Source organism: Neopelma chrysocephalum, unplaced genomic scaffold, assembly GCF_003984885.1.
Source record: "Neopelma chrysocephalum unplaced genomic scaffold, ASM398488v2 Primary Assembly neopelma1_98, whole genome shotgun sequence".
NCBI lineage: Eukaryota > Metazoa > Chordata > Aves > Passeriformes > Pipridae > Neopelma > Neopelma chrysocephalum.
In genome coordinates, this window is record NW_020897761.1 from 765,777 (window position 1) to 778,428 (window position 12,652).

General features: G+C 45.1%; 1 protein-coding gene across 1 annotated transcript in view; it reads right to left on the reverse strand.

Annotated features, from left to right (window-relative positions):
- Positions 1 to 12,652, reverse strand: part of COP1 (COP1, E3 ubiquitin ligase) — a 123,125-nt gene that overhangs the window by 27,770 nt on the left and 82,703 nt on the right. Inside the window, exons 16-18 of the mRNA XM_027694763.1 lie at positions 9,105 to 9,222; positions 5,106 to 5,230; positions 3,854 to 4,014 (exon numbers count right to left, since the gene is read on the reverse strand). Coding sequence (XP_027550564.1) covers positions 3,854 to 4,014; positions 5,106 to 5,230; positions 9,105 to 9,222 — 404 coding nt within the window. The remainder of the gene's footprint in view (positions 1 to 3,853; positions 4,015 to 5,105; positions 5,231 to 9,104; positions 9,223 to 12,652) is intronic.

Here is a 12,652-nt window from a genome sequence, read left to right on the forward strand (position 1 = left end):
ATCAAATTGCTTCTGTGTTCAGCTGTAATACCTTTTTGCTGTCCTGGGAGCAGGTTCAGCCTTGGTTTCTCTTTTGACAGCTTCTGAGGAAACCTAAGTATAACTGGGAAAAGGGCTACTTGAGATGTAATTATTTAACATAGCTGTAGGAGGCACATCTTGAACTCTGGAATAGGGCAGAGCAGGTCCAAACCTTCAGGGAAGGGGAAAACTTCCCACAGGACACGTGAGGGAAAACAAAGTACAAACCAATCTCCTCCAGCTATGAACCATGTACCTAAACATAATTGGAGCTATCCTTCCAAGACAGATAAAACATCTCTACCCACTTAAGTGCATTGAACTACTCCCACTGCTATCATTTCCTTTCCCTATGCAAGAGCACCTCTGTATTCAAGAGCATCCCCTGTTTACATGCTACTGAAATAGAAGACTGTTGTTTTCCAGTCTCAAGACCAAATTCATGTTTGAAATCAAGCTGGTTAAAAAGGATGGCATGAATATATTATAAAATCCTTGACTTGGTGAAAAAAAAAAAGGCTTTTGTTCAGGGAAGGTTCTGAAAAGCATCTCTGTGTCTAACTCATGCTTATCAGGTCACTCGGGCCAGAAGTATTCTGAAGCTTTCTCTACTTTTAAATATTGATTGATTTTTAGCATAAAATGAGAAGGGAGAAATGGTTTTCCCCACAAACAATAAATAAGGGCTATTTAAAAAATATCAAACAGCCTATTTACCTTTGTCCAGAACACAGCACTGCAAGCAGCAGAGGTTTGCTTCATAATGGCCCGCTGAGAGGCTTTTTATTTGCCTGTTTTTTTCCAAAGAGTCTAACAAAATTATTAGCCTACAAGCTAGTGCTTATTTCTAAACATTTTTAAGAGTTGAAAAGTGAGTAATCCTGGTGCAAAATGCTAATAAGCACTTAGGAAGAATAATTTCTCTCCCTTGTAATAGCTTTGATATAGGTAGAAAGAAGGTGTTGGCTGGACCTCTGCAGCTGGAAAGGTGACAGCTCCAGCAAAAAGGTCTCTGCATCTTTGTAAGCAAAGGAAAAGCAACACAGAAGGGAAAGAAATAAAAATATGGGTTCTGGCAAGGGCTGCTGGCACAGCTTGACTCTGGCTCAGGAGGAAGTAAAAGCCTGAATTACATAAAAATAGATTTAAGAAAGAATCAATGACATTTCATCTGAAAGTTTTAGTTAAGTTTTAATTAGGATCTGAGATTCTGCACTTAAGTGCACGAAGTGAAGGAGTACATGTACTCATGCTTCCCCAGATAACTGACAGATCTGAAACTTACTCTTCTCATCTCCAAAGGTTAATTAAAGAACAATCCTTGAGAGCAACACTGTAAGGAAACAGAGCCTGCTCCAGCAGTGAGCCCCAGGGAAGGGCTGTGCCTGCCTCTCCCACCCCTCAAGAACAGCCTGGGCAGCAAACAGGAGCTGCTGCCCAGTGACCATGGAACGGAGACGAGGGAGGTGCTCGGAACCAACCCAGCAAGGCACAGAGAAGAGTGTGCCCACAGCAGCACAAAGCTTACTCACTGTGCTCCCTGGGGATCTGGGGCAGGTTTCCCAAGGCTCACACGGCTGCTGGGCTGGAACTGCCTCACGCACAGCAGAGCAGGCGGGATCACCGCCAGCGGTGACAGGGAGGTGTGGTAACTCTCATAATTAGGAAACTAAGGCAGAGTGACTCACCCAGGATCAAAGTCTGCAAATTAAGGCAGCAATAAGCTGTGGGTTCCCCAAATCCCACAGATGCTGACAGCACTGCAAGGCACAGGCCTTCTCAGGTTCATCCCAGCATCAGGAAAAAAAAAAAAACATGTCAGCTTTTAGGGAAGCCTGTATATATGAAGCTCATTTGAAAAAAATCAAGCCAAACTGGAGAAACATTAGTGAAATGTAGAGTAGAAGAGTTTCATCGTTCGAGCGAGACTTTGTGGACATAACTGACCTTTGGCTCTGCAGTAATTTAATTTCCTAAGAACATGAGCAAAGGCTCAATTAGGCCAGAAGAGGATCTCTGCGCTGGTACAAGAGGGAAGAGGAATGTGCAGCTGGATCAGTGAAAAGTCCTTCTTGTCTGGAGATATGGTGAAGAAAGAATTAAGGCCTCTTAGCAGAAGCAAGTGAGGCTGCTTGCTTGGTATGTAGAGCAGCATGACATGCACCACAGGCAGAGGTAAAAACTACTCAGCCAGCAGCTCTCCAACCACAGGCAGCTTTTTGCTGCTCTCTTTACAAACTAGAGCCAGGTACTGGGGCTGCCATGGGAGAAATAGGCTCATTTAGAAGCAGCCCAGGGAAAAGCAGAGGAATGATAGCAAAAAAGATAAGAACAGCAGTGGATTCCGAATTAATGGACTGAAGCCTGAATATTATTTGGTGCAATCTTGATGGGCCTGATTTAACTATTACATTTTCATACAGTATTTTTCATACTGGTTATGAAGAATTGCTCGACAGCCTCTCAGTGACTGTTCAGAAGTTTGTCAGTCACTTAAGCAGAAGGTCTATCAGAGTAAAGCACATTTATCAGAGAAAAGACTGCTAAGGAGCAGACGGTAACAGAAATAACCCCAGGACTGGGACATCACTGTTAATCCCTGCAGAAGAGCTGCCCAGGAGGGCAGTGGGCAGGACAACCCAAACACTGCAGTGAAGGCAGTTCAGGAAAGGGCATTTCTGGACACCCAGGTTCCCACATCACATTTTTATCCAGTAGAAAGATGAATTGCACAACTTACAACAGCCACTCTTCATCTGAGACATGACACCTGTCCACACCAAACCCTCCTAAATCCCCAGCCAGAAAGAAGATGGTGACCCTACAGCACTGAGCCTCATGCCTGCTGTTCAAACCACAACAGCCCACTTCCTTTTTTTTTTTTTTTTTAACACACAAAGGGCAGTTCCAGACATGTGGGTTTATCTTTGTTTTGATTCTGAAGTGTCCATCTGAAGTGAGTTTATGTCAGTGACAACGGAATCACAGTTGTGGGGGCAGTTCCTTCATACAGTAACAGATTGGTAGACCTTGCCTCTCCCAAGCCCCGTCTTTGTGAATGCAACATCTCAGGACATCAATTAGGCAACATTCCACTTCAGCTACTTGTGAGATTGCATTTAAGATGAGGTCCTTTCCTCCCCTTCCCAACAAGCACATTAAGTATCTGAACTGCAAACTCTTGTACATACAAGAGTTACTTGCTCACTGTTTTTTAAAGCAAACTTTCCAAGAGCACTCTGAATTCAAAAGCAGCATTTTGTCCTCCAGAGCAGCCCTGTGCCGAAAGGCCAGACTCACAAAAGCTGTGTCAGGTCTGCCTGCAGCATTAGGACACATGCTATGGATTTGAATTAAGTGTCACTGGAACAGTCACCGAGGTAGCTGCAGCCTGGGCTCACCTCCTTTACTTATTTACTCATCTAAACACGGGGGCTGTGGTCCAGTGAGCAACCCCAGACAGACATAGGAACATTGAGACAAGGCTCCACAGTGAGTATCTGCAGCTGCCACCACTAAAGCAACAAAAACCCCATTAATGCACCCAAAAAACCCCACAACCGAGTGCCAGAAATCCTCTGTTGCTTCTGGGATTTCAGATGCCATGTAGAGGAATTCAAACACCCAGATGGAAGAGTTAAGAGCACAGCAGTCCCTTCTCCCCCAGCACTTCAGTTACCCTGCAGATATTCATGTTCTCACGCTGATCTGCAACACCCATAGTTTTCCCAAAGATGGGAAAATACCAAGTGAAATACCAGTCAAACCCTCAGCAATGCTGTCTTGTGAGGAAGCAGGAGGCATTCCTTCTGCACCCTAGCAGAAAGCTTACCCCATCTGGTAGTGCCCTCCAGCACACGGCGCTCACAAACTCATTTGTGTCATCTTCTTTCCGGTCCTTGTCCAGGACACTTTTGACTGTATCAAACTTGAATGTCAGCAGTGTCTTTGAGAGGCCCTTATAGTATAAGTACAGGGAATTATTTTCGCTTCCTAGAAATAAAAAAAAAATAAAAATATACAAGATTAGGTTCTGGTAGCAGGAACAGAAATAAGGGTTCTTAGCTCTTCCATTGCTTAAGACAAGACCAGACATTTCCTCCTTGTAGTTATCATCAGGCTTGTGGTGCCCTGACAACTGGGAGTGCTCTGCAGCAAACTTCCAGCATGCTTAATAACAGGACCAGGTTTTATTATAAGACAACTGCAGTATGCAGCACACTTGCAAAACCTACAGGATCCTGACAACCCCCCCATAACTTCCTCAGGGCATTTTGAGCAGAGCATCTACGCTACCACATGAAACACCGCTGCACCCAGCCCGCTCGGTGTCACAGCTCAAAGGCGGATAGCACTGTCAAAGTTCTGCCTGCCATAATCAAGTATGACAGTTTGGTCTGTGGAGGCTTAAGCAAGAGAGACTAGTCTGTGCAGGCTTTATTTAGAAATCCATCCTGACTCCTGCCTTGCAAGCTGCACAGAAATCAGAGAACACACAAGCTAAGTAGGGTCCTCCCTTCAGTGCTGGCACAGCTGTCCTGCTCATCCCACAGCCATCAGCCTGTCACTGCTTTCCCACCAAGACCTGTGGATTTACACAGCTTCCACAGACCAGCTTAAGCAGGGAAAGGACAGGAACAGCCAACGGGGTAACTGATGATTCAGTCTTCTAAGGAGCTGTTTGCTACTGCTCCAGCACGCAGAATGTTGCACTAAGTGACAAGCACAGGACTCTCTTGTGGCCCAGGCTACTGGTGATGCAGGAGGATGTGCCAGTTGTTAAGCTTGAAAGACGTAAGTCATATCAACAGCAATTACATTAGTGGTTGATTTTGATGACAAGCAGGTCTGAATCATCATATACAAACAACTCATCTGAAACAGAAGAAAACCAACTATAGACCCCCCTAGGACAGGGCTGCTCACGCTATTCCCTGGCAAGGGAAGGAGGGTGGAAGTTCAGAATAATTCTCTATTAAAAAGCCCACGCAGCCACACAGCACAAGTGCTGGTGTGCTTTGGAACTGGAGGGGCCCCAGCTCTGAGGAATCCCATTAGGATGTCGGGATGGCTGCTCTACTCACCACAGGCAATGTAGTCTCCGTTGGACGCCAGCCCTACAAAGTTCTTCTCGTTGATGTGACCCTTGAAGGAGCGCAAGCAGTGAGGCTTCCCTACGTTCCACAGCTTCAGCTGACTGTCTGTTGACCTGAAAACAATTCCTGAAGTTACCCTGCTGCCATACGGCAGGAACTCCTCCCTTGCCACACTGCACCTTAACACCCTACTTGCAATGGAAACGTAGGAAGCCTTAGTGCACTCCAGGACATTTATCCCACTTTCAATCACATGCAGCTCAGCCTGAGCTCAGAAAGGTATCACATTATTTTAAAAGCCTGTCAAAACCCATTACATGTTTGAATAAAAACTTCCCTGAAGTATTACTCTTCCTTTCTCCCTTCAGTTGCAGAGCCCTCCACTGAACTGTATGGCCTTTGGGCCATCACTGCCTCCTCCAGATCCTCACAGATCCAGGACACACTGAATTTATTGATTTTTTAAACCTTTATAGCATGAATAAAATCTGCTCCCTTCTCCATGCTGGCTGCAACTGTCATTCATGTCTTTCCATAACTCGGGTAGGAAGCAGTCTCCTCCCTCTCCAGCTGCCCTGAAGCATGTTTTCCTCCTCTTGCCCAATACCAAGCAGCAGCATAGAAAAACCTGGGGGCTCAGAGTTGCTGTCAGCATTAAATTGATCTGGTTTTCTCATGTGTAATTGAGACTCCAGGGATACACACCTGAAGCTTCTACTTTTTTCACCTTGGCGGCGAAGCTAAATATTACTATTCAAAGTATGAAAAAATCTGTTGGGATTAAATAAACATTGTTGTTTTCTGTGGTTTCCCTGCATGCAAACATACCTGCCTTCAAAATGTTTTTGTTTACTGTGAGCAAACATTTTGTCTTTGGTAAAAAGAAGGGAGGTGGTCTCCTCTGCCAGGCAGAGCTCAACTTCAACAGGAAGATCCCATGTTTCCAGGAGATACAGGATTAATTTGTTCCCTTAAAGCTGAGGGGACATGAACATCTCTCACTTCACAGGCATTTTTCTCTAGCAATCACTGATTACATTTTGCTCTGAAAGTCTGGCACTCACTGACTTAAAATACGTTCCACAGTTGGGGAACTAATGGTGATGTGGTGGAACTGGAGCCCCATGAAGCCTTTTTGAGAAGAGGGTTAGTGCTGTTCTGATCTTAAATTTGAAAGAGATTGGGAGCAGGACCTGTCAACCTCCTGGGTGGGAGGGAGGGGAAGTGGGCAATGCTCCCCTCATGCAGGTCGTGCCACACAACCTTGCTGCTTTCTGAGTATTTAGAGCTGAAAGGAAAAAAAAAACAAGCCACCCAATATCCATCAAATATTACCAATGACGTAAGACATTAGCCCTGCACCAGTGTCCCATTTACCTAAAAATATAGCACAAAAGAGAAGAGATGCACCTTGTGCTATCCTGCAAAACCCTTATCTCAGTCCTCAATGACAGCTGGAATGACAAAGGAGCGATAAGGGAGCTGTAGCAAGATTTGTTAGTCATTTGTAATAATAGTATGAGGTCAGATCAGAATGGAGGCATGAATTTTATCTGTAATACTGTGACTTAAGCAGGAGTGCATTCTTTACCCCAGGTCTCAAGTGAGGAGGCCTAAAAAAAGAGCATTCAGCTTCTCTGCCTGATGCTTGTTCCAGGTCTGTCCCTGCCCTACACTGCTGCTCACTCTTCCTTCTGTTGTCCTTACCATTACAGGAGCAGCACAGCTCAGAGAGGGCAAAAAGGTGCATACTGCTGCTTTTTTGGCCCACAAGTACAAGGAGGTGCCCTCTGTGCTATTAGGACAGTTGTATTTTCAAAATGCTGCTTTTAAAAGCTTCAGAGTCGCCTGGAAACTAAACTTTTCTGCAGGCAGGGTAAAGCAGCAAAAGACTAATCCCTGGTCTACAAGCTGTCAGATTCCTGTGACAGCTGCTGCTATTAGCTAACCCATCAGCAAGACCTCAGATATATAGGCACTTAACCTCTATATTTTAGTGGCATACATTCTAGGTCTCTTCATTAAAATAAAAACACTTAAGTCCATTACTAATGGAATCTTTTTACTGTTAACAAATTCCCATCAAGCTCTAGCCACGTTTGCATTGCTTAGGATGAGCATGCCATGAAAGAAGAAAGTTATCCACCCTTGGACTGCAAGGATAAAAGGAAAAGGCCATTGATCCTGCTGGTGTTACACTGCTCTTCTGGTTTCATACCCTCTCCAAAAAAACATCATGGATGTGCTGCTCTGTTAGATCTGTCTCTCTGTAAATCAGCACTGCAATCAATGTGTTATGCTAAATACCAGGCAGTTCTGAACACTCTTGAGGTCAAAACCTAACTCTACAAGGCAAAGTAAATCAATGCAATCCATAAAACAGCTTTAGCTAGAAATCTAGAGAATCTGAATATAATTTTTTCTTAAAAGAAATCAGTGCTTGATTTTTGAGAGCCACTACTGCTGTCTCCTCGGTCTGCGAAAGAAAGACAGGAAAAATAATCTGCTCTGACATTTCTCCCTGTTCACACAGGAAAAGGTAGGTGAACCTTTCAGTTAGTCCCCTCATCCTCTTGTTGCCTGTCCAAGTCTGACAGCTCTATCGATATGCCTCTCAGAACTTTGGGATAAGCTTTCTGAGAAGGTTGGCCTAAGCAGGACAGGGCCACTCTGTCCTAAAACATCCCACAAATGATGCTCCACTTGATTATGGCTGTAAAACTTTCCCAGCCTCTGCCTGCTTCTATTAAACACTTTCTCTTACGCAGATTTGGTTCAAAGCATTAAATTTAATTTTCCCTATGTTCTAGGTATAAATTTGCAGCCTTACAGAGTTATAACACTAATGGAAATAAGAAGAGAGGAGCTGATTAAATATAAACAGTACCAGAAATCACTGGGGAATCTTTCATCTCACAGCTCAGCTCAGAGTAACTCCCTAGCAGCCTGAATACACCTTAAAATGCTTGTTTCATCTCCAGGCTTCTAGGGCAAACTGTGTGAAAACACAGCATAGAGTCAGGCTGGATAATCACTAGTATAAGGCAATAGGGTTACTTCCTGGGACTAGATCCACCCCTGTGATCCATCCCTGCTGCCCTCAGGTGTTATACACAAGGGTGTTAAGATCAAAGATCCCCCTGCAGCCCCCCAAAGTCTCTTGCACCTTCCTCACTGTGTAAGAGGGGCTCACCTCTGGTTTGCTGAAGAGACTCACAGCTAAGTTATTCCAGCCTTTCACTGTGTGTCTGTCAGATCATGTGACTGAAAACCTACCTAGAACCGAGGCAGCCACATCTGGCTTTGGGGCAGACACATGTGGCCATGTAAGTGAACAGAAGCTGGAGAATATTGTTCCTCAGGGCCTCCACAGCAGACCTATGGTCTGCCCTGGCTGAAAAGCTACATGCCATTAGGACCACAAAACACAGCTCCTCCTTGTTTACTTTCTAACCTAAACATTATCCTAAAAAGGGCCTTCACAGAGCAGATAATAAAATTACCAGAGAACACATCAAAGTCAGTCCTACTGGAGTTGCTTTCAGGCTAAACCTCCTCTTCAGACATAGCAGTACCATTTGATCGCTTCTGTCACTCATCAGCTGTGTTTTACTGCAGATTATTGTCCCCAGGGCTCTGCCAGCAGCCTTCTCTATAGCAGAGCTCTGCTCAGGAGCATCCTCAGCCCACACAGCAAGAGGAGAGTCCACCTGCAGCTTCCCAAAGTCGGGGCTGGCAGACAGGAGCCACATCTAGTTGCCTTCACATTCCTCTTAAGCATTTTAGCTCCACAAGACAGAGCAGAGCCGAGTGACACCAGGAACGAGTTTCTATTTTTGTCTTAGAGAAAAGCAGCGCTCTGTTTGCCAAAAGCATAGCAGCCAGTGAGAGCACCCACCCCCGCAGGTGAACTCGCTCAGTGGCCCCAAAGAGCGACTCAAAGCAAGGGCTACCAAGTTTTTAGCCCCCACAGAAGGCAGTACTTACGCAGAGACGATTTCTTCCCCGCTCACGAATTTGGCGTAGGACACTGCCTTGCGATGCCCTTTGAACACCATGATGGGCTGCTTAGTGTTGCGAAGGTCGTAGTAGTGAACACAGTGATCTGGGGATGAGGGAGAAAAGGGGCAACATTTCCTCAGTTGGGAAGGGTGCATGTAATCTCTAATATTGGCAATAAAATCCTGCCTGCAGCTTCCACGTCTCGCTCCAAGCCTTGTCTCGGGTGAACAGTCTGCACTACAGCAAAGGAGCGTTTAAGAAGGCTTGGAACAGCCCCAAAATTCAGGCCAGAAGGGTCCACGCAGCCTTTCACAGAGTCAGTGAGGGGAAGAGGTGCATTCACATGTGTGTGCCTGCACATGTGGCCTCCTGCAACCCCCATGGGACACATATTCAAGGCAACAGCTAAAAGGACTCTCACTTCTCCCTCCTGCCTTTTCGGCTCCCTGCCCAGCCACTCCAATTGCCAGTGCTAATTCCCAGCACCCTCTTCTCCCTCCTCAAGCTGTCCCCTATTGGAAAACTGTTGGAGAACTCCAGGCTAAAAACTCAGTCTGCTACTTTAATTGGATTGTGGGAAAAAAGGGATTAAATTTGTCATGCTTGCTCTAGATGGATAACCTTCATAGTTTTGTTTTTTGCTTCTCTCCTTTGACTTTATTACCAATCAAGAAAAAATTTGCATTTCTGCTACTGAGGGAACAGACTAAATTCCAGTTCTTCTTAAGATTTAATTCACAGATATTCCACAGTGCCACAACTACATAATAGGGATCGCAGCAGACTTAGTGATACATTTTCTTTTCTGCACAATTAAATGTCAATTCCCAAGAAAACAGAAAAATAAGAAGATAAAGCCCCCTGGGACCCAGGCCTCATACACCCTCCCAGTGCTCTTTCCAGCTCAACGAGGTTAATATGCTTCTCCCTTTGCAACTTTCAGCCTTTAATGTTGAACTTCATTTAATTATCCCTTGCTATTCTGGATGTGCAGGGAGGGAAGGCCACACACACACAAGGAAGCCAAGTTGGACACCATTCTTACCAAGCAAGTGGCAGATACCAAGACATCAGCTGAAAACTGCTCTGACCCTCCTCCCACTGAAATAACATCCCACCAGTGGGAGTTTATCACAAAGATTACATAGAAATGAATTTAAATGCCAATAGCTATGGCTGGTTTTGTATTTACACAGCATTTCAAAGCGGGGTGTTTGTACAGCTGAGACCTGCTGTCTCAAAATCCCATGTGGTTTGAGAGATAACTGGATTAACATCGATCAGGCTACAGCAACCACCACCAGACCAGCAAGGAGAGCTCCTCCCCCCAGTAAGAGGCTAATTGGTGGCTATGGCAGGGTGGGGGAAAGGTGTCAGAAACACCTTCAGTAAAACAAGGTGAGCAGGCAAGTTGCCTTCCCCTCTCACTGCTTCTAGCACCTTACTTTCTTCCATATGACAGGCTCAGACACTTCTCTGGGAAGGATTTCTGGCTCTGTCCCTCCTCAAGGTGTAACAGCAGACGCTCCAAGCAGCTGCACCAAGTCAAGTTTTTTACACCACTTACACTGCCAAACTACGCCTCTGTGTGGAAATCCAGCACTCCTTACCCAAAACATTCTTTCAAACAGCTCCTGTGTCTTTCACCTCTGAAATATTTAACTTCTGAACAACACTAACCAACCAAAATCCCAGTGTGCTCCTAGCATTTGGGTACTTTAATTAGCTCTAGAGCAAGATGATGTCACATCAGGCTTATTGAATAAGGAGCTACTTTTCAAAGGGACTTTGAATTAAGCATCAACACTCCTCTAACAAGATTTGGGCGTCTTGGTCCCTTCTATTTCTCTGAAAGCTCGAGCCAAAAAACTCCATAGTTTCTCATCCATACAGCAGGCCTGTGGGAGCTGTGAAACAGTTAACTGGCAATTGTTATTTTAATGAGCACAATGATTCTAGCAGGGCTTTCTATTAAGAGCCAGTTAGTGGATAAGCCTTTCAAGTCTATTTTTGCTTACAGTTTCAACGTCCTCTCCAGCTGGCCCATCATTAGGGCACCTTTTTAAGCACCAGATTTTATCCTTCAGAAGGCGGCAGGGAAAGGGGTACCTGCGGATGGCTGCGTGTGAGCAACGCAGAGAGGAGAGAGCAGCAGCAGGGAAGACAAGTGCATTTGCAGTGCAGAGCCACGAAGCTGCATTCACCTTCTAAATATCCCAATAAACAGCTCGAAGCCCGCCGGCATCTGGCCCCAGCCCCGCGTGAGCCTCCCGGCATCGGCAGGGCAATCAATCACTGTCTGCTCTCATCACCACGAGTCCGAGGGAATGGGCAAGGCCAGTGGGTTCTAAAATTAGCCACTTAATTATTAATTGATTATTTCAGCAGACGAAGTGTTGGTGCCCAATTGAGTTTTGTTTTTTTTTTTTTTTTTAATTCAATTGAAGCAGCTATTTTTAAGTAGATATATGAAGACGGATGCTCGCTGCATTCATTAAAATCAGAACAGGTGGTCATGTTTTACAATCAAGAGAGATACTCTCTCTTGTAGGCCATATGGACTTTGCAAAAACATGATAAAAATGCCATCTGCTGAGGAAGCAAAGAGCCCAAAAGTGAAGTTAAATGAGAAAAATACAACTCCCAGGTACCCCAGCAGCAGCTTTGCCTGGTGGGGTTGGATTAGCTGAAATTGTTTGGGATGGGTAGCATCCCTGGCACACCAGGATGTCTGAGGTGAGGCAGCAGGGTGCTCTGGAAAGCTCAGAGAATTAACTATTCTCAGCTGAAGGTGAGGAAATGGAATGGAGGAAATAAGGAAAAGGAAAATGGAGTGGGCAATGAGGGGAATCAAACACTTTCTGAACTCCACAAGAGCCTGTAAGCTCATCCAGCATCCCACCACTGGCTCCTACCCTTGGCACCCCTGGCAGACCATGGAGTGTACTCCACTGCTAACCAGCAACACAGGGGTATTTACACAGGAGTATTTGCTCCTCGTTTGCTCCTCAAAATTAGCATTAAAATCGTACTTCTGCAATTTTTTTAGCTCTACAGTTTTCACCCTGACCAGAAAACTCACTTAGAACAATTTCATCTTGGAATTGACAATTGCACAGTGAAAAGCCTCATGCCCAACCCTTGGGCAGCAGCAGATCCCTTTTGTTCTGCGTTCAGGCTTAATTTAAATATTTATGAAATAACGGGAAAGAACATGTATATTATACCATAACAAATTAAACACTCCAGAGCAATTCTCGTCTAGCTCAACGTCACTGCAGAAGCTGAGCACGACAGAATTCTGCTGCTGCACCTTCTGAATTCAAATGTTTGCTGGCAGGTCATATTTTCTTTTTTATATATATATATTTTTAAGTGATCCCAGAAGGCAAAAAGGGCAGCTAAGCTCTGCCACTGCTGCTGAGAGGTGCCTGACCACAAGCCTGAGTTTTTAAATAGCGCTTTTCCAGAACGCTCAGTTTACTTCCCTTAAGATGCCGCTGCCTTCACCTTTGAGCCATCTAGTGACAACT